The sequence below is a fragment of the Podarcis filfolensis genome (genome assembly GCF_964270895.1).
Source record: "Podarcis filfolensis genome assembly, chromosome: 9".
Lineage (NCBI taxonomy): Eukaryota > Metazoa > Chordata > Lepidosauria > Squamata > Lacertidae > Podarcis > Podarcis filfolensis.
Window position 1 is genome coordinate 62,748,944 of NC_139610.1, and position 22,106 is coordinate 62,771,049.

The window sequence follows — 22,106 nt, forward strand, 5'->3', positions numbered from 1 at the left end:
GGTTAGTTAAGATCACATGGCTGTGCATCACGCTAATGACACAGTAACCATAAGCACCATCCTGTGTAGCCATGTGATCTGCTTTAACCACATATAAAGAGACAGATGTTACCTGGAGTGGTTCTAACGACACCACATGGGGTTACTTCTAAATCTGCTTCGATCAGCCCCAACAATAGCTGGAGCTCAGCCTTGCAAAAGCACTACTGGAATAGTCATGGGTTCTTTGCTCTGCCTCACATTTTGCAGTGGTAACCAGGAGCAGCTGCTGCCAATTCCAATTACAGTAGCATCTCAGGCTACGTTACCCTCGGGTAATGTAAACTTCAGGTTGCAAAATCGGCAAACCTGGAAGTGTGCCGCTGCGTGCGCATGCACAAAAGTGGTCTACTGCCCCCCGCGCATGCGCAGAAGCGATCTACCGCCCCACCCCGTGCATGCGCTGAAACGGTCTACCGCTACTCCTCGGGTTGCGGAAACCTTGGGATCCAGCCAGACCTCCGGAACGGATCCCGTTTGCAACCGGAGGTACCACTGTAATTGATTAGGTCCTTTTTGTTGCTTCTGAAAGTTTCCTCTGTTTACAAGTAAATGCACAATAGATACAAATATAGGAATGTTTACAGTGCCTGCAGAAATGTATGCAGCAGACAAACACTGGGCTCAAGCCAGCGGACACTTCTATTGTTCAACATGCTTTCATTTCAGTAAAGTTTTGAATGGAAATTTCTCTTCCATCCCTGTTGAAATGAACGCAATCACAGCAGGACACAGCAGACTGTATCCAAGCAACCGCACATAGATTTTTAGATCTCTTACTTACTCTGGCTCTGTAAGACTGATCCACCATGCTGGGTTTCCTAGAAAGAGGGAAAATGGAAATTTTAATCATAGAATAGTAGCTAAGCTCTCACCTTCAACTTTCATTTTGGCTATGAACTAACTAGGTGACCTTAATCACACCAGTATCTCTCAGTCTTTTAATCTACCAAACAGGGATAATACCAGCCTGCTTTACAGGAATGTTGCAACAATTCTTACAGCGATTTATATAATACCGCTGAGGGATAAGATGTCAGGTCTCTGCCCCAAGGAGCTTACAATCGGTACAGAGGAACAACAGAAAAGAAATGAAGGCAGGGGTAAACAGGGAAAGAAACTACTTTTATATCATTTACTTATTTTAGAAATCTATGTTTCACCCTTTAACGAGTTTTGAGGGCAGTTTACAAAAACCGTAAGAAATGGGGACTAAAAGTTTTTGTTAAAGATTTCACAGAGAAGTTGAGCTTTGAAGAATAATTTCAAAGACGTGAGGAGGTGGCCTGAAAGGCAATTCCAGGCATAAGGGGTGAGAAAGGGGAGCATTTCAAGACAATTAACACGTCATGACATACTATGAATACTGATATAATGAATGGAAGTTATTTGAACACCTTAAAGAAATATACTATTGCTAAGCTATTGTTTTGTCTTCAGAGTATCTTCTGTAGGACAATGTGAGTATACTGACTTTGTGCTCTGCAGTAATTACGTTTACAGTCATCATTTTATTGTTTTTCAATTCAAACTTCTTCCAATGGGTTGACATTTTTAACTGATTAGATTTAAGCAACTATTATTTTTTATTATTATTATTATTATTATTATTATTATTATTATTATTATTATTATACCTTTGCAGGGAAAGGAAACTTTGAAGGCTCAGCTGTGCTAGGAGTATGGATGGCTGTCAAAGGAGGTGGCCATGAATGGGTCATTTCCTAAGAGAGAGAGAAAGAATGGAAAAAATGAAAACCAATCTTTAATGCCCATTTCCTGTACTTACCCAGCATCAAGACACATGTAAACCCAAAGCACTGGGACAGCACAAGATTATAATCTGCGTTTTTGCTTCTTGGTGCTTGAGAGCCTTGCAGCTATCACTCTGTGTGTGTGTGTGTGTGTGTGTGTGTGTGTGTGTGTGTGTTCTTCCCTGGCATTTGAGGACTTTGGTTTGGGGTAGGAAAATGAACAATACCCCCATCCTTCTACCTTCTACTGCCACCAATCATTTTGAATATACTGCATACGAAATTTTAAACTGTGTCTGAATTGGTGGATTAAAAACAGCAGCAGCAGCAGCAGAACTGGGGCACTGGAATTTCAGATTCTGCTTTGAACCTCAGGCCCATATCAACTTCCTTTGGCTATTACGAGGTATAAAGTATACAGTGCTGTTTTTAAAATGCATGTGTCCACTATTTCCCAAGCAGGGGAAAGGGAGGGGGAAAAGGCTTCTGCTAATAATACACAAACTAGAATAGCACAAACTAGAAAAAGTTGCAGTGTGAGGGACCCTAGAGAAAGTGTGTATTCAATAGCAGTTATGGAATAGCCTTATCAGGGAGAAGTTCGATAGTTTGCGAATTTTTGCTGGGAACTATTACTCTGTGTGGGGTAAAACTACAGCGCCCAGAATTTCTCTGAGGCGGGCAATGTGCTTTGAATGTGCTTTCAAGGTACAGTATGTACACAACCACATGGTACTGGCTCTCAGTTTGTTTCTGGGCCCAATTTAATGTGGTGGTTTCAACACTTTAAATGGCATTGGCCTTTTAAATTTTTAAATGCCTTTATAGACCAGGTTACTTTAAAGGCCATATGGACCTACACAAACCTCTTCAGAGGCCCTGCTTTCGGTGCCCCCACCAAACGAAATGAAGTGGACAACCTCTAGGAAATATGTTTTCAACAACAGCACCCCAGTTATGGAATAACCTTCTCAGTTAGGCTCACGGGGCGCCCATCTTTGTGGCCTTTTCAGTAACTTTCTGTTCACCTAGATCTTTTTTAAAAAACACAGATGGTCTGGGCATCTGTTTGTTTTTTTATGTGCTTTTAATTTTGAGGATGCAGTTGAAAATGAGATCTTGCAACAAACCAAAACTCATGGCTGATTTTTTGTATCTCTTCCCCTTCCTTTTAAAAAAAGTGTTTCTTTAAAAAAGTGTTTTACTTGAAATTTCAATTGTTTGCTTATTTATCGTAAACCACCCACAGAACTTCACAGCATACAAAGGTCGTATCTACATACAGTATGTTATCTAGGGCTAGCAATTTTAGAAAATATGAAACACATGGTTTTGTTTCAGACCTATTACAAGGATTGCCCAGAAACATTCAGGTCGGGTAGTTTGAAGCATTTCAAAGGAAACCTTTATTGTTCATCCAAAGCAAACAACCTTTGAATTCACACCCTGTAGCTAGCCACAGAAAAAAACAAGCAATTCCTTCCTTTACACAGCAGAAATAAATGGTTCTGCTGCCCACATCTGTTGCTTAAAGCACACACCAACCACAGGCGGATACACTCACCTTTAAAATTTCTTCAACACAATGGACTTCATTGGAGAACGATTGCTGGAAAACAACCAAGGATAAAAAAAAAGTTATTCCATGGACCGGTCCAAATTCACAAGCAGAAATGTAAAGATTTGCTTAAACAGCTGTTTTATTGACATTGAGTATGACGAACGAAAGCGTGGTATTTATGAACACTGTTATCAGGAACCCTGTTTAGGGGAAAGATTTCCTTTCCTCACTTAAGTGCTCTCAGGAGGGGCTCCCTTCTCCTCAATTAAACTGCACCCCCCCCACATGAAGTTTACTCTCCTAGCAATGCGAATTGCTGCATGCCAGAGAGGCACCACATCTCCCAGTGAGGTATCTTAAAGAGGGAAGCTCCTATATCACGCCGTCTCTTTATGTAGTTAACTATTTTTGCCGCCGGTTGGAAGAACACAAAGTAATCGCCGCAGGAGGCTGCCCCTCCAAGGAGGATATACTCAGTGTCTCTTCTAAGATATTGGCGCCACACCCGTTGCTTTGTTACAGAACACTTAGAAATTCACCTTTGTCCACCACACCCACGCAGGAGAGCTTAAAGGCTCTGGGCTTTCTGCTCACAGTAGAGAACAAGGCAAGTCTCAGCTAGACTTCAGCAGATTAACCCAACATTTAGTTAGTATTCTAACACCCAGCAGTAAGCTATGCTGTGATAGACAGAAGCTTAAAGAAAGTAGAAGGCAACATTCAAAAAATAAAAGGCTCATTTAGGGGGGGGGGATGAACAAGAGATATATAATGACGATAGTATCAGATTATTGAATGTATGGGGTGTTGGGGAGGGGGAATACCTCTGGTGGGGGACACCTTGGGCTCCTTCTGGGTTAGTTTGTCCATCTTTGTTCCCCACAGCTATCACCTGTGGCACCTAGAAGCTGTAAGCATGTGACAGCGGCCACACCCTGGGAATGGTTTTAACTGGCCAGCTAAACCATGTGAGGGTAGCTGATGGGCCTCAAACCTTCAATGACTTAAGGACTTCCCCTGTATGCAAAGACAGGCTCTGGCAATGTGCTGCAGAGGGAAATGAGGCACAGATTGGGCTCATCAACCTGCGAAGGTAGCCCATCCAAGAGAAGACTCCAATCCTAAACCTCTGCTGCCTCGTGTGATATCTTGCATGTATTTTCAAGGAGATGGCACAAGCTGAAAGCCGAAAGGCTAAAATGTTCACATTTCCTTCCATGCCCCTCTCTCCACGACTTTTCTCTTCTCCTTCGCCCTCCACCACATCAAAAGAGTTGCCAAACCACATTGCATCTTCCTATTCAAGAACGCAACATAATTAAAACCCATCCACTCCTCTCGGCTAAAATTCAGGTTCTTTGTGCTAGTCATCTCCCATCTTGCCTACTGCAGCCTTCTCCTTTCTGGCCCTCCCATTTTCACATTTCTATCATCTCACCTCTATCCAAAACGCCACTGCCAAAATCATCCACCTTTCCAGTCTCTCAGACCATGCAACGCCTTCCCCCAAAGCCCTTCCCTGGAACATAGGAAGATGCCATGGATCTGCTCAAAGGACCTATCAAATGAGTCCAGTTCTTGTATCAGTTCTTCAGGGCCTGAGGCAGAGCTTTTGCTACCTAACCGTTAAAAGAAATGAAAAAATGAAGTTCCCTGGGGTTGACCCTGGTACTTTCTGCCTGCAAATCAAGTGCTCTACCAATGAGCTACAGCCTAGCTCCAAGACATTGTACTCTCACTGGCTCTTCTTTCCTTCATGTACTCAACTTCTTGACCTCACTTTTAAAGCTTCCCAAAGCTTTGTCCAACCTTATCTTTAAGCCTCTGTTTCACCTTATTGCTGATGACCACTGCTCTGCTCAACACGACCTCCCTAGAGTCTCCTTACTCCCTTAAATGATTCTGCCCATTATTCCTTGCCAAAAGTCATGAATGACAGCAAATGAAAACAAGTCTTGCAAAACCAAAACTCCTTCATCGGAGTTCTGTGCAGAACCTTAGCTGGATTGCAAATTAGGCTATGTTTTGCTCAAGCCTGACTGCTGCATAACTCAATTAAACTATCTAACAATCATACCTCGCCTGCAAGCTAAACCGGGCATAAAAAGGAAGACTTTCATCTACTGTTCATGCTTGTAGCACAGGCAACGCTGAACATCAATGCTGCTTTAAACATACAGTATATATTCAGAAATATAGCTGGAATAAATACAGATACTAAAATCTATGCTTTTGTTATCTTGGCGGCATCATCTCAATTATCCTCTTTGATTTTCAAATGTTAGCAGTTTAATTCAGAAAAATAATAACATTCAGATGCTACGCGTTTATGAACTGTGGACGTGAGGTCGGGGTGCTCTGGAGCTGCAAGGTGGAAGTTTTTGATCACAGCAAGGATTCAAAACATATCTGCCATTTTATACCTTGCAAGCAACTCCAAAGCCTGGCAAACACATTTTGGGCACACTCCCACTGGAGAGTTCTCCTCTGCACATCTGATTCAAATGAACTGCAGCTACAGTAAGTTTGCAACTTGCGTGCATTTTAACTTGTGCACATTCAGCTTTATGCTGGTGGTAAAATAAAATAGGCAGAAAGGGGGCAAGGTTATGGGGAAAATGACTCTGGCAATTCCACCCACCACTGAACCCAATTGGTTTTGACTATACGTGATTTGCCTTTAGGTGCGGCCCACAGAACATAACCCCCACATATGTAGCTCCTGATCAATCAGGGTAGTGAAGAACTGCATGGTAGATTGTACCCACTCCACTTTCCAGAATCCGTGTTATCAAAAGGGAAAAACACTTGGCTACCAGGAATGACACATCGGGACACTCTGCCCTCTTGCTATCAGGCTACCAGAGGAGCTCTCCTTGCCCCCATCTCCCCTCACCCCACTCCCCTTTCTGAGCAGAATATTATTTATTTTGTACGGAAAATATTTTATCTTTGCACTGTAACAACAGAAGCCAACAGCCTGTGTCCTTGAGATGGCAATTCCAAACATAACTTTTGCAAAGTTTGCTTACTAGCCAGAAGATAACCTTGCTTGGAAACTGGTTGGCTGAAGCAGTTCTGAGATTACTGGACGGTTGGGAGACCGGCCCTTTTACCTATTTTTCAGCCTTCTCTTGATAAAGTGGTACCTTGGGTTACAGATGCTTCAGGTAACAGACGCTTCAGGTTACAGACTCTGCTAACCCGGAAATAGTACCTCGGGTTAACAAATTTGCTTCAGGATGAGAATAGAAATTGTGTGGTGGCAGCATGGCAGCAGTGGGAGGCCCCACTAGCTAAAGTGGTACCTCAGGTTAAGAACAGTTTCAGGTTAAGAACGGACCTCCGGAACGAGTTAAGTTCTTAACCCGAGGTACCACTGTACTGTTCTTAGGAGGATACAGAGTGACAATGATTTGGCTTAAACTGGGGGAGGCAAGTTCAAGGGGAGGAGTTTAAGGAATTCATTAAAGGCACTTTGAGCTCAACCACCGTCACCATTACCTGAGCCCTGGCTCAGTGCTTACTCAAGTCCTCAGAGATGAGACTAGCCTAAGCCCTACTGAATTGCCTTGCCAAGGTGAGATTCAAATCAGGGGTTCATTGCTGTCATTGCCATACACTTGTCACACTAACTCTCACTGTGCTACAAATAGCAGAGCTCTCTTGTTACTTAGCAGTGTTGTTTATAACACCCATAAAGCAATAAAACCTTCTGGATGCAAAACAAGTTTTTGTTTCACTGCAGACCAACACTGAGGAACTAAGGTATAACTAAGCCAAATACTGCCTGTGAATTTTTTATTTTTAAGAGCCCATCTGAAGGGTGGTTATTCCCAGTTAAAAGTCCCCACTTCTCTCCTTTTTATTAACTTGCAGAACCAGTCGATAAAGAAAGGGCACTTGCTTTGATGTGCTTTAGGCAGAAGTAGGAGGCAAAATGGCACACCTATTACTAGATGATATCAAAGCTGCATTAGGAGTATGCAAATTTCCAGGTTTCACAGAACCAGTCAGTGGGCAAAATGAAAAGGGATTTTGCTGATAAATGCCTGATCTACAGTGCTGAGATGGAGTATTTACAAAGCTCAGATATGTTTGCTACAACTGCCATCATGATTCAAGTCATTGTTGTCTTCTTTCCTGAAGTGATGTGCTGTAATTTTCAGGCACACAATTTTTGGGGGAAAACAGATTGCCTTTAAAGATGGCAGTGCCTTTTCTAGTATGATTTGCCACATCGTCCAAACCTGTAAACCGTGTTCAACATTAACTATGGTTAAACAAGCCAGCTTCAGAAACTGTGGTTTGAAGTTTGTTTTAAACTAACCACAGTTAATATTAAACTCAGTTTGGATGGCCTGACATACTGTGGTTACATAAAGGCAGAAATTCTGAACTCCTAGCCACACAGGAGAGGGGAGCGCATGATCTCTGAAAAAGATTATTAGGCTCATTCATGTCTCATAGCCATTGTTTAGTGTGATGTCTGAACAAGGCCAATAAGAGTAGAATGAGCAGAGCTGTACTGGGAAAAATGAACAGGGAACAAGAGAATAACAATTACGATATACAGCCATATGAAGTTGTCTTAATACCGGTATGGATACAGAACTTTTAGCTCATGGTCAGTACGGATATAAACCTTAACTGTTGTTAAAGACATTGGAAGAAGGGAAGGAATAACTTGTAAGGGATTCTGCAAGCTTGCAAGCTTTCTTAACTTTGGTTATGTTAGATTTCAAACTGCGCAACATTTTCCCACAAAGGGCTGCACTCAAGAGAGGTAACAATACACACACAAAGTGGTTAAGGGTTCTGGGTGTTTCACGTCAGCCTGTAGAGCCTAGCACATCTGATAATGCAAGAAGGACTAACCTTATCTCAACCTCTGAGTTAATTTATGCATCTACATAAATCCAAAGCCGAAATCAAGAGCTGTCTTGGCAAAATACACAGCAGTATAGAAATGTGATTAGGAAACCAACAGGGGAGTATCTTGTGGTGTGCAACCAACAGTTGTGTTCCTTTATATGAGAGACTATAGCTCAGTGGCATAACACATCCTTTGCATCAAGATGATCCCAACTTCAATCCATGCCGGGGCTGATGCGAGAGACTGAGCTATCTGAGCAGCCATTGGCTTTGCTGCTGCTCTTCTTCATCCCTTTTGCATTAGCAGTGCGGAAGCACCCTGTCCCTTGCCGCTGACTTCTGTTTGCTTTGCCACTGCTTCTTTGGCAGCAGTCCTCCCCACACCCAGATCACACTATTTTGCAGTGCCAGATAGAACCTCTCACATCATCTCATCATTCCCTGCTTCACACTACAGAGGACCTGCGGGTGGGTTGGATCCTGCCTTCAAGCATCCCATGGAAGTTTTTTTGTAGTGGCAAAAAACAATGCCAAGAACCAGAAGAAAAAATGTTTGCAAAGTTACAGTAACTATAAAATGTCCCACCGCACACATTTTAGGCATCATTGGCCACAGCAGCACAGCCACCCCACCAGAATGCCTTGCTCTGATGGAAGTAGCCACTGCCAAGCAAGGGCGGGAAGGAAGAAGCAGAGAGACTTGCCAGGTAGGAAGACTAGCCCATGGGTTGGCAAACAAATTTAGCTGCGGTCCGGTCCACTGTCTCTCAGACCTTGTGGCCGGCTGGAAAAGCGGCACCAGGGGGGAGCTGGAAGAAGAGGCGCTTAGCTTCTCAGGGGCTGCCACCACCACCACCACTGCTGCTTCTCGTGGGGTAGGCAGAGCGAGCTCATCTGCTCCGCTCTCTGGCCCACAGGAGCACCAGGGTGCTGGCAGCAGGGGGATGAGTGGTGTGAAAGGGCTGGCTCCCCTTCCTCCTCTAGGCAGGGCGGGGAGAAGCCAGGAGGGACGGAGGGAGGGAGGGAGGGAGGGAGGTGCGTGAGAGAGAGATAGGGGAAATGGAATGGCGCAGGGGGGGAAATGGCGCAGCCCAAACAAACAGAACCCCCACGCCGATCCATGTACGGTCCACGGGCCGGATCCTGAAGGCAATTGGGCCTGATCCATCCCACGGACTTTAGTTTGCCGACCCCTGGACTAGCCAGTAGAAGCTTGGGGGAGTGGATTGGACGGCTGTTCCCAGACCTGCCACCTGAGGCTGTTGCATCCATTCACCTAATGGAAAGATCAGCCCTGAGAATCATGACCTCCCCAGTTTAAGAAAAGCTGGGTAGCTGGAGAGCCATTGCCAACAAGAGCAAATTCTAGGTGAGACGATTAAGAGAGAAAATCCATGGTTAGCGTATTTGCTTCTTTTTAGGGCTCACAAAGATGGAGAAAGAGTGGTGCTGTGTGTGTGTAGACAAACTGGTGGAGGGGATGGTGGAGGGAGACAACAACCAACAACTTCCAGTTAACCATACAGTACAGATCAACAGCAACGAACTGAACTACTTTGTACAGAAAACAGTAAGAGACTGGGAACGACGTATGGGGAGCAAGCTGCCCAGAACAGCTACCTTTCCTTCTGGAGTTCTGCCTAGGTTCTTGTCAGAACCCTGAACAACCTGCTCTTTGTTAGCACTCCTGCTTGCAGAAATAAATTTGGAAATACAATTACGAAGCCAAGAAGTTTCAAAAAAAATAAGAAGTAAAACAAGACTTCTGCGCAGAAGTGCGTGGAGAAAATGTGGCTATCATCACGAACTGTTTACATTACGGTTTTCATGACTGAAGTGCTTCTAGTTTTTGTTTGTTTGTTTGTTTGCCTGTCCTATGACAGAGTTGCTCTCATTTTACAAACTGGGAATTGAGTCCGAAAGCTAGGGGGGCTTGGCCTATAAGGCCACCCAGAGAGTTCACAGCTAAGCTGTCTTTTCCCAAGGCCAAGTCTGAGGCTCTGTTCCATCGGACCACACATACGAATAAAATGCTCTCCAGTCTGCAACACACTTCCGATGTGGATCTTGATGCTGCACAACGTGCCCACAACTACTACGGTTAGGTTGCAGAATCTCACCATGAGGAGCATATAATTTTGTTGATTGCATGGCTTGGGAACCTAGAAGCTAGGAGTGTTTCGTGGATTTCCTTTAAATGAGTAAGGAAAAACTGAATGCATGACAAGTTAAAATAGAGCCAGCGTTCCTCTGGGTGAGTGAATGTTTATGTGCTCATTTTAAAAAGTGGTTTCTGCAAGCCAGATCACAGAATGAAGCCAAACCCTCCCCCTTGAGATATGGAAGACACGCAATGACTTGAGAGGAATCTGGGAAAGGAGCATCCCAAGAAAGAAATGGAGGAGCAGGGTGGATGAGAGGGGTAACATACATGGAAAGTTGATGATACAAGTTTGTCAGGGACGAGCCATAGCTCAGTGATAAAAGCAAACGCATTATATGCTGAAAGTCCTGGGTTCGATCCAGGGCCTCTCCAACTATCCATTTGTTTAACAACCTTTATATGCCGCCTGATTAATAATAATAATAATAACATATTATTTATACCCTACCCATCTGGCTGGGTTTCCCCAGCCACTCTAGGCGGCTTCCAACAAAACACTAAAATGTAATAACCTATTAAACATTAAAAGCTTCCTTAAACAGGGCTGCCTTCAGATGTCTTCTAAAAGTTTGGTAGTTATTTTTCTCTTTGACATCTGGTGGGAGGGCATTCCACAGGGCGGGTGCCACTACTGAGAAGGCCCTCTGCCTGGTTCCCTGTAACTTGGCTTCTCGCAGCGAGGGAACCGCCAGAAGGCCCTCGGTGCTGGACCTCAGTGTCTGGGTAGAACGATGGAGGTGAAGACGCTCCTTCAGGTATACTGGACCGAGGCAGTTTAGGGCTTTAAAGGTCAGCACCAACACTTTGAATTGTGCTTGGAAACGTACTGGGAGCTAGTGTAGGTCTTTCAAGACTGGTGTTATATGGTCTCGGCGGCCGCTCCCAATCACCAGTCTAGCTGCCGCATTCTGGATTAGTTGTAGTTTCCGGGTCACCTTCAAAGGAAGCCCCACATACAGCGCATTGCAGTAGTCCAAGCGAGAGATAACCAGAGCATGCACCACTCTGGCAAGACAGTCTGCGGGCAGGTAGGGTCTCAGCCTGCTTACCACATGGAGCTGATAAATAGCTGCCCTGGACACAAAATTGACCTATGCCTCCATGGACAGCTGGGAGCCCAGAATGACTCCCAGGCTGCGCACCTGGTCCTTCAGGGGCATAGTTACCCCATTCAGGACCAGGGAGTCCTCCACACCTGCCCGCCTCCTGTCCCCCAAAAAAGTACTTCTGTCTTTGCACTAAGCGGCTAAAAATAATCAGGTAGCAGGTAATATGAAGAACCTCTGCTTGAGAACCAGGATAGCTGCTTCCACTGATCCCATTCACACACAAACCATGGTTGAAACAAATCATGGTTTACTGTGAATGAGCAGTGTGCTGGTGCACACCGCTCAACTCAAACCTGTCCTGTCTTGCCCTTTGCTGAGCTGAGCTGACAGTGTGCACATCACAAGCATTGGCTTAGTGTTACATGCAACTGGCTTTCTATCACAGGTTTGGAGAGAAGAGACGCATGAGCACTGGTTCATTTGTAATGCTAAGCCAGCACTGTGGTTTGTTTTCTCAAATCGGAAAAGGAAAGGGTAAAAGTGGCCCGATTTCAGCAGCGCTGCACATTACAATAAGCCAATTGTTTTAGATGAGAACCAGGCCAGTGAGAATACCTAATACTACACTGCAATGCTATACACACTTGCCTTGCAGCAAGTTTCACTGAAGTCAATGGGGCTTACTTCTGAGTAGACCTGTCTAGGATTGCACCGTGATTCTATTTCAGTTTGACTGAACTGCAATTCCCCACCCCCTTGAATGGAACTTTTATAGCTCTTTTGACTGTTACCTATAAGCAATGCATTGCAGCAAGAGTAGGCTATATATCTAGATTTTATTACTTATTATTGCCTTTACTTGGTTACCAGATTTATGCTTTTTACAGTCAGAGCCAAAGGGTGATTTAAGCCATAACCCTTGTTACTTTCTGGAGAGTCGGGTTTTGAAATCAGTGACTTGTCAAGGCATCTGCATTCAGTTTCTATTAAATTCCATTTTCAGTAGGGATTAGGTTTTCTTTTCTTTTCTTTTTTTGTTCCCCCTCTCAAGGAGAACTTGGATGACTTGCCACGTGGAGATTTTTTTCCTTTTTCCCGGGCCTGCTTGATTTCCACAAAACGGCAAGGGAAATCAGGCTGGAGACTGCCAGTGGTGTCCTCATTTCACTCCTATGTGCCCAGCTAACTTTAGCGCAGGCCTCTCAAGAGCAGAAGGGTTTGTAATAGAAGAGAGAGATGACCAAAGCCAAAAGCCACAAAGACCAGAACTTCATCTGAACCAAGACTCCGCACACTTTAATCTGGTCCTCAATGACCAAGCTTTTCTCTCTCTGCTACATGCAAAACAACCACCAATCGTGCTTCTGAGCATGTGTCAAAATCACTTTCTGCTACCCACCACCAGAAGACCACACACAAACACCTGCAATTTAGAGGTTTCTAGGTCAGGGCCAGGTCCTAGGATCTTTCATGAAAGCGGGGGGGGGGGGGGGGACATTAACTGTGACATATTCTTAACTATGAAAGAGTATTTTTTCTTAACCCTTAAGGAAATTCACATCGAAGTTTCAGGTGAAGGGGGGTGGACTTCTGCAATGCCAATCTGCACAATGTTAGCAAGGGACAGAGTGTGCTTATATGACTGACAGTTAACAATAATATTCTGATACAGGAATTCCCGGGGCAATGTCTACAGCAAGAGTAAAGAGCTGCTTATGGAGATGGGAGTTCTGCTTTGAGTCCTTTTGATGAACACGTCTTGAACACACTATCAGTTATGGGAACAAATACTCAGGAATTTTCAAACATGCCAGACTGGGTGAGCCCTCTCAGACACTTTTGATCTGCTTTGTCTAAAGGCCGATAAAAGGAATCGGTGTTCCAAACAGCATTACTCGGTGTAGAATTTTGGTGCACCGCACATACAGTGCTCAGCATGTTTCAGGAAGTGTACAGCTCTTATCAACATGACCTTGTTGTGTGTATTAACTTTGCACGCTCTCGCTCTCTCTCCACCACAAATCTCCAACATGCACATCTGACTACCACCCTACTTAAGACTGCCCAACTACTTAAGGTTCCAATCCTATGCACATTTACCTGCCAGTAAACTCCACTGAACATAAATGGGTCTTACATCCGAAGACACACATATAGGACTGTGCTGGTAATCTTTCAAGCATTTGGACTGACTTAAAGAGATCTGGTAGTAGTCACTTCAAACTCAGGAGACTTTGAAATCAGGAGTAATACACGTTAGGGTAATTATTATGCACACTCTGAATTTTAAACCCTGGGGACAAATGACTACTGTTTCATTATCTTTGCAGTCAAATGAGGGCTAGAAACTTTACACAAAAAAACACAGGATTCTTAAGATTCCAAGAGAAACACTTGGACAACAAAAACACAAACACAGCAGGGACTGCATATATTTATCCAACACGGGGTATAAAATCCGACTTGTCTGGTGTTACTAAAATGTAGGCCACCCATGTGTTAATGTATTCAGAGCTAAAAACAAAAAAAGCAGATGGAGTGACATTTTGCTGTCAAAACTGCTTAGAAGCTAAGGCTGTGAACAGTAAAAATTGCACCCAGGAGCACTGCTGCAAAATACTGTTAGCGTAAACTAAGCCTTAAGCATGGAAGCAAATATATACTACCAACAAACCAACTTGGAATAATTTTCTATTGAGATACTTACATATTTTGATGGGGTGGAGGTTTCTTCAAATGGGTATTTTAGTTATTGCTGGGTAGCCCAAATGTTAATTTTTTGTTTTAACATTTGTTTAAAGGTTTTCGGTTCACAGAATCCCAAACCCAGGAGGTTTACAAATAACTGAAGAGGTCGCATCAACATGTACAATGGGTTGGACCTCTTTTATGAACCATTGTGCCAATCTTGGTTAAAGATCAACCATGGCTTTGTACAATAGCGTGGTTCGCGCATAACACTAAAGCTAACTATGCTTTAGAATGTACAAGCAAATATCTGGTGCATTATATATTTAATAACACAGCTGCTCTGATTCTTCCCTGGTCCTGCTGTCTACCAGCATCTCTGCTGGTATCTCAAGCCAGAGTTTGGTTTAGGAATACCTGCAAAACCTGGCATGTGGTTTGTCTTTATCGAAACAAGCCACAAGCTGTAACAACCAAGGTTTGCCCTTGGCTGACCACTTATGGTTTGCCTGGGTTAACACCTAAGACCAAGCCAAACTATGGCTTAGCTCCTGGTAGAGAGGCAGCAGCGAAACAGGAGGAACAAAGCAGCCATTGTTTTCTAAATGTGCACCAGTTTGTTCACACTAAGTCATAGTTTAGCTGAATATTATGGGTGAACGAAGTACGTGTCTGATTGACAAATCGTAACTATAGCTTATGTCTGAGCAATAGCTTGTTTCACTGATCTGGTTCAGGTGTAATGCTAAAGTAGGCTTAAGGAGGTGTTGCCTTTAGGTTTGTGTGCAGCAGCTCCACGCCACATGCAAGGGAAGGACGTGAAGATACTGCAGTTCTGAATACAGGAAAGTGTGGTTTGGTCAAACCATAGTTTCTTCCAAAGCCAGAACATTAAACCATGGTTTGATTCTGAAATTGGATACATAAGCCTGAATATGGGATATTTTGACATCTAACAGACCAAACCAGGTGTCAGTTTTATCCCTTTAACAGAGATTACTTTATAACCTTGAGGGCTATAAACAGGACATCACTATTATAAATAATGTGAGGGATTTATTAGCACAGGGGAAACCTGTCAGAGGCTACAATCCAGTAGCGTGTAGAATCAAATCCAAGAGTGGGTCTTCGTCCCAGAGGGTTGAACGAAACCTGGCTGTGAGTCACATCCTGCCCATAGGCTGAAGTTTCCCATCCATTTTAGATCAGCTCCAGAAAAGCCAGGCATATAGCTGATAGGCTGGCAGGCTGTGAGAAGTCTAGTATTATTTCGCACACTTAGGTCACAATTCCTGGATTCAGGGAAGGAAGATTTTCTGTGACAGCTAGAAGCACGTCTACACTTAAAGAACGCCAAGCTGAATTTACCCCGTTCTTCATGTAAGAATACAGGCCTCCTCCACATGCATGTGCCCAAGAAGGAAAGGCAGCCTTGGGAATACTTGCATGTTAACATCTCCAAGAACGCACGCTGCTGGAGGGGGGAAATAATCTGGTACTGAATGTCTGCACCCCTTCTCCACACAATTCTTCTTGACTTTAGCTACAGAGGCACTGTCCTCTCTACTACTGAAGTCAAGAACACAGAATTCAAAGCCAGCTGGCTCCTTTTTTCTGGAGTGAAGGGGTTGTGGAACCTGCAGTGCAATGAATGGTACAGTACAGCCCTGAGGCATCTCCTGACGCAGTCTTGATTAAGCAGATTTCTAAGTGTGCGGCTGCACTTATCATTATGCTCCCAGGCTGTGCAGTAACCAGCAATTCTGCTTAGCCCAGAATTTCTGTATTGAGAGTTCCTGAACCCCCAGTTATGGAACTGGAACAGGAACAGCCAAATACTTTGTGCGTGCGTAAAAGCACGTAAGCCTAAATTAAGCATAACATGTCCCATCAATGGACATTTCTTTCTCTTCCAGCATGTGCTTCACCTGCCACTCAACTAGTATACAGAGCATATTCTAACCCTTATGCTGAAATAAAAGTCTTTGCAAATACCAACCACTTTCCCACATCACAAAAAAGCTGAACACTGGAACATGAAAGTTTCGTTCTAGAAGCTATTTTCAATACCAGGCCTCACTTATAAGGTAAAGGACGCCTGGACGGTTGAGTCCAGTCAAAGGCAACTATGGGGTGTGGTGCTCATCTCACTTTTCAGGCCGAGGGAGCCGGCATTTGTCCACAGACAGCTTTCCGGGTCATGTGGCCAGCAGGACTAAACCGCTTCTGGCGCAATAGGACACCGTTACAAGTGCCAGAGCGCACAAAAATGCCATTTACATTTCCACCACAGTGGTACCTATTTATCTACTTGCACAGGTGTGCTTTCGAACTGCTAGGTTGGCAGGAGCTGGGACACGTGGATTCAAACCGCCAACCTTCTGATCAGAAAGCCCAAGAGGCTCAGTGGTTTAGACCACAGCGCCACCCGCAACCCACAGGCCCCACTTATAATTACAGTATGTCATAGTAAAGGGGGGCTTCAATCATGTGCAGAGGGCATTTCCCTCCAAGTAGCCAGAAGCTTTCCCAACGTGCTAGGGACAGAGAGGGTGGGGTTTAAAAATCAAGATGCTTCAGTTTACAGGCAAGCTTGAGTCCTCTTTTCTGAGGCATTAAGTCCTGCCAGAGACCACCCAAGATCCCCCTGAACTCAGGTCTCCCAAACAAGGAAGTAATAATACTGACCGACTGCCTCCCAAAGCGGCTGAAAGGATTAACAAAGCTAATGATTATACATAGCTCTCCAGTTAAGTCTCCCAGCATGAACTAATGCAAACTCAGCACACTCCATTTCACCAATAGAGGAGGCGGCTGACCGCCTATCCAAGCCCCTCTCGCTTCTGCCAATGCAGCAAGGGAATTCACGCTGGAACGAGGAGGAGGGAGATCTCCAGAGACTTCTAGCCTCCCTCTCTACAAATGACACTGGATGACCCGCCTCAAAGGATTCAAGTGTTTTACATGAAAATGGTTTTTAAACAATGGCTGCATTGTATGCCTCAAGCATGGGTGCTTGGAGGGAAACAAACATTCTTTTCAAGATTTTACAAGGTTTTCTGACCCAGAGATAGATTATTTTGCCCAGGCCTCATTCCGATGTAGAGTAATGGATCTCTCTCCTCTCCTTACCTCTACTGTTTTTGTGGGTGAAGTACAGAAATCAGCACATTCTTGTGTCAAAATGTTTATTTTATACGTAGACACAAAAGGTTTAAATATGAAGGTATCTGGGAAAATGAGAGGGATGTCGTAAGGAACCCGGTTGCAGCCTCACAGACACAGGGCACATCTACAGCAGAAGTCTGAATAAAATGTCTATTTTCTTCTCTATAACTAGCCTGTGGCATAGAAACAAAGAATTGCAGAGTTGGGAGGGACCCCAAGGGTTATCCAGTCCAACTCCCTGCAGTGCAGGAATCCCAGCTAAAGCATCCATGACAGATGGCGACCAAACACTATTAAATAACAAGTGATGAAGCAGTAACTGATTAATAAACTGAATTACAGTGGTACCTCTGGTTACGTACTTAATTCATTCCGGAGGTCCGTTCTTAACCTGAAACTGTTCTTAACCTGAAGCACCACTTTAGCTAATGGTGCCTCCCGCTGCTGCCGCTGCACGATTTCTGTTCTCATCCTGAAGCAAAGTTCTTAACCCGAGGTACCATTTCTGGGTTAGCTGAGTCTGTAACCTGAAGCGTATGTAACCTGAGGTACCACTGTACTTGATTAAAATTGTGGAGACTGACTGAGCATTGCCATTACATCTCCATGTCATTTAAACTTTTACCTTAAGGATTCACACCAATTTTCTTGCTGGTTTCTCCTCAACTTTGCTAAGCTCCCATCCGATCAGGAAATGGGAAGTTATTTCAGAGCAGGAGTTATTAACCAGATATTGAAGGACTCTTAACCAAGCATAGTCAAGCATAATGAAAGTTGCAAGCCAACAACATCAGGAGGGCCACAGGATCAGCCATATCTACCTGAGGGGCCCCTGTAGTGATAGAACAGTCTCTGGAACAATCATGTTTCTAGTGTAGAGAGGACTGGATTGCGTGCAACACAAGCGCCTCAGGTACGATCCGGCAAAAAGGAATGTCTTTCTGGCTATATGGTCATGGCTTTATATCCTAGTCTGAGGGGATAACATAAACCACAGTTTTCCAGTTTGGCTGTCACAGGAAACTGATTTAAGAAACCATGGAAGAAACCTGACTGAAACCAGGTTTGAGAGAGATATTCCTCTTTTTAGTTTGCCTAAAAATCGCTGGTTAAAAGTTAAATTGCCGTTTGTGTATTAAAAGATGAACTTACTTGGTGAGGGTTTGGAAATTTTGTGGGGGTTTGGAAAGCTTTTGTCTTCTTGCTTAGTTTTCATGAAGGGTTAATTTTAAAACACACACACACACACATTGTAGCTTGACTTGCATATACATTCTTGGTTCCTTAACAACAGGCAAAGGATAGAATACATTATTTTTGTACTAGCCCCCCCCCAATGCTCTCATGTTATAGTAAGCAAGAAGATGGAAAGATTTCACAGGGTAGAAAATGTTACCAACTTATTTTTGCTACTGTTTTAATCATCCTTTATTGGCTTTAATAGAAATTTAAAATTCAGACATCACTCTCCATGCTCTGTATATTTAACAAGGACTAATTATTTAATTAAAAGCCACTCTGGTTTATTTCTTTTTTCCAGTTGTCAATTAAGAGTAGCGCTGCTGTCAATACTTTAGAGAATCATGGTTTGAAGCACTTTGTAAAAGCTTAGCAAATTTTAAATAAAAAAATAGCAGATCCGTCATGTTTGCTGAACATGATCTTTTCTTGAGAGACCAGGATAGGCATTTCATTAAATTCATGTCTGACCACCAGGAAAAATGGGTAATAATGATGCGCTGCCTAGACACCTTTATTTCAACGGTAATAATCTTATTTAGTGTTACTTAGAAATTTAGATACCATAAAGAGTTGGGGGGAGGCTTTAAGGGGAAAGACTGCATTAACAATAGAGAATTTATTGATGGAAATTTGTTTCACACCAGTTAACACACAAGGAACACAATGCATGAAGGTGTGAGAGTCAACCCACAACTAATGCGGTATTAATATGGTTTGTGCATTACGATAAAGGAAGTAGGCGTTTTCAATAAGCACAGTCTCAAGCGGTTCTCACAAAAATTTGAAGATAATTGCCTTTAATTACCAGCTATCCCAGCCTTTCTCTTCTTGTTCCAGATGCCACTCTTCTTCTGCAAAAACATCACACTCCACTGCCATTGGCCTCCTCCTATGTGCCCAAGGAGGAACTGAACTTGCATTTCCCATGCAGAACCCATCCATGTGTCCAAAAAATAATTAATGATGTGGCATGGTGGTCTGCTATTATAGACTATTGTATTTTAATATTCTGTTGGAAGCTGCCCAGAGTGGCTGGGGAAACCCAGCCAGATGGGAGGGGTATAAATAATGAATTATTATTATTAGGGGGAGGTTTTTTTTTTAAAAAAAAAAACACAATATCCACTGAATACCCACAAGACCTCTGGTATGAAGAAAATAGCTGTCTGGATCCTAGCTCAGACCATGTAACACCAACTCTCAGATGACTTCCTAGGCTAAATCTAAAGGCCTAAGCTACCTGGGATCAGAATATTATGAAGACCACCTGCTCCCTTTATTAGCCTACCCATACACCCAGGGTTATCTTTAGAGGCCTTGCTTCACAGAATCATAATTAGGAGGGACCCCAAGGATCATCTAGTCCAACCCTCTGCAATGCATGCTCCCTCACGGCCTGAGTAGGGGCATCTTGAGAATTCACATATGTGAGCAATCCCTGCTTGAAACCTGCAGCAGGCTGTGTGTCCCCTTAGCTCTGTATGTTACCGTATTTTTCGCTCCATAAGACACACTTTTTTCTTCCAAAAAAGTAAGAGGAAATGTCTGTGCGTCTTATGGAGCGAATGCGTGGTCCCTGGAGCTGAATTTTTTAGAAAGAGGGAAGGGGGTGTTGAAACAAAGCCACTGAGCAGCTGATTGGCAAGCAATCAGGGACAGAGATAAGGGAGGGGGATAAGGGAACTGCCTGGGAGGGGGGAGGTAAAAGCCCATGGATCCTCAGGATTTTTGCATTGGGTCACCCCAAATTCACCATCAGATCACATAGCATGTCCATGGCTACAGCCTGCACCAAAAAAACCACGCACCCACCCACTGTTGCCTGGGGCTGCAATGGCGCAAAAACATGGCTACAAGCACGGATCCACATGGATCCTCAGGATTTTTGCATTGGGCTACCCCAGACTCACCGTCAAATCACATGTCTGTGGCCACAGCATGAACCACAAAAATCATACATCCACTGTTTCGTTCGGAATATTTTTTTTCTTGTTTTCCTCCTCTAAAAACTAGGTGCGTCTTATGGAGCGAAAAATACAGTAACTCCTGCCATGTTGCCTCCCTCTGCCCCACAGGGCTCCCACACTGACCTCACAGAGGCAGATTTCTCCATTCCAATTCCTGCAGAAGCATTTCTTCCCACCCAGGGGAAGGTTTTGTGTGTGTGTGTGTGTGTGTGTGTGTGTGCATGCAAGAGTACAACTCCCAGATTCCCACGTGAGAAACTGACATGCTGTGGAGGGCCCTCTCCCAGATGGAATTGTGGAGTCTGGATTTACAGCCGTAGTCCATGGTTTGCGGGGGGGAACGCATTGGTGGATACACCACTGCCTATCCCAATATCCATTTTGGTCCCCTGGGCCACAGAGGGAGGAGAGGAACAATGGAGGTAACCTTTTTAGTGTTGCATCAAACACAGTGAAGCCCCTTGAGGCTCTGACAGTTGGAACATATAGAATATGGGTAGGCAAACTAAGGCCCGGGGGCCGGATCCGGCCCAATCGCCTTCTAAATCCAGCCTGCGGACAGTCCGGGAATCAGTGTGTTTTTACATGAGTAGAATGTGTGGTTTTATTTAAAATGCATCTCTGGTTTTTTTGTGGAGCATAGGAATTCATTATTATTATTATTATTATTATTATTATTATTATTATTTTCAAAATATAGTCCGGCCCCAGACAAGGTTTGAGGGACAGTGGTGAAAAAGTTTTCTGACCCCTGATATAGAAGCCTTGAACCCTTTCAGGGCAACTAGGAAGGCAATTAACAAGCCCTGTGCTTTAATGAGCAGTGCCTGATTAATATGACTGCCTGTTTCCACAGAGAGGGGACTGCTGTATTTTATTCTGTGAACTGCCCCTGAGATCTTGTGGTGAAGGGTAGTATATAAATTTAATAAATAAATAAAATAAAATTATAACTGCTGATGGATCTACTGGGTCAACTGTCAAATGAGATATTTTCCTCCATTACCCCATAGCCTCAAGAATACTGGGGTAACTTGTATGCTGCTTTGTCTCACAGGTGCATAGGCAGCAAACAGAACCTTTTCTGTATTTATCTCCTGTTTTATACTGTCTTTATGTTTATAATTGTGTTTGGGGGTTTTTTTTTTAAAAAAATAGCTCTTTATTTATAAATGTAACTGTTTTATATATGTTATGTTATAAATCTCTTTGGGGTGCCGCACGGGAAGTGATTCATAAATGAAATAAATTATACTAACTTTGAAAACATGCACATGGAGATTAGATGCTTCTGTCTCACACCGGATAGGCAACAACAAATACACTGTAATGTTATGTATAACTGTAACAAAGTTGTAAGGCTCTTAATAGACAAAATACCACCCTCTATTCTACTGTAACAAATTTTACTAATGTTATTGGGTTTTTTTTAAAAAAATGTAAAACATTTTTCCTCACTTCTCTATCTCTTCAAGTATTCCATCTGATCTCCTAACTGTCCAAACTGGCCACAGATCCCCCAATGTTATAAAATCTCACATCAGACCAAAAGCCAACAATCCTACAATAGTTCTTAAACTTATCAAAAAGGAAGTCCTA

At 43.6% G+C, this 22,106-nt stretch overlaps 1 protein-coding gene across 18 annotated transcripts in view; it reads right to left on the reverse strand.

Moving 5' to 3' along the window:
* AFF1 (ALF transcription elongation factor 1) overlaps positions 1-22,106 on the reverse strand; it is a 143,776-nt gene that overhangs the window by 38,168 nt on the left and 83,502 nt on the right. For all 18 annotated transcript variants that reach the window (XM_083570999.1, XM_083570996.1, XM_083571006.1 and 15 more), the window contains 3 exons: positions 3,358-3,402; positions 1,677-1,763; positions 824-860 (listed from right to left, as the gene is read on the reverse strand). In XM_083570999.1, the coding sequence (XP_083427125.1) occupies positions 824-860; positions 1,677-1,763; positions 3,358-3,402 (169 nt within the window). The remainder of the gene's footprint in view (positions 1-823; positions 861-1,676; positions 1,764-3,357; positions 3,403-22,106) is intronic.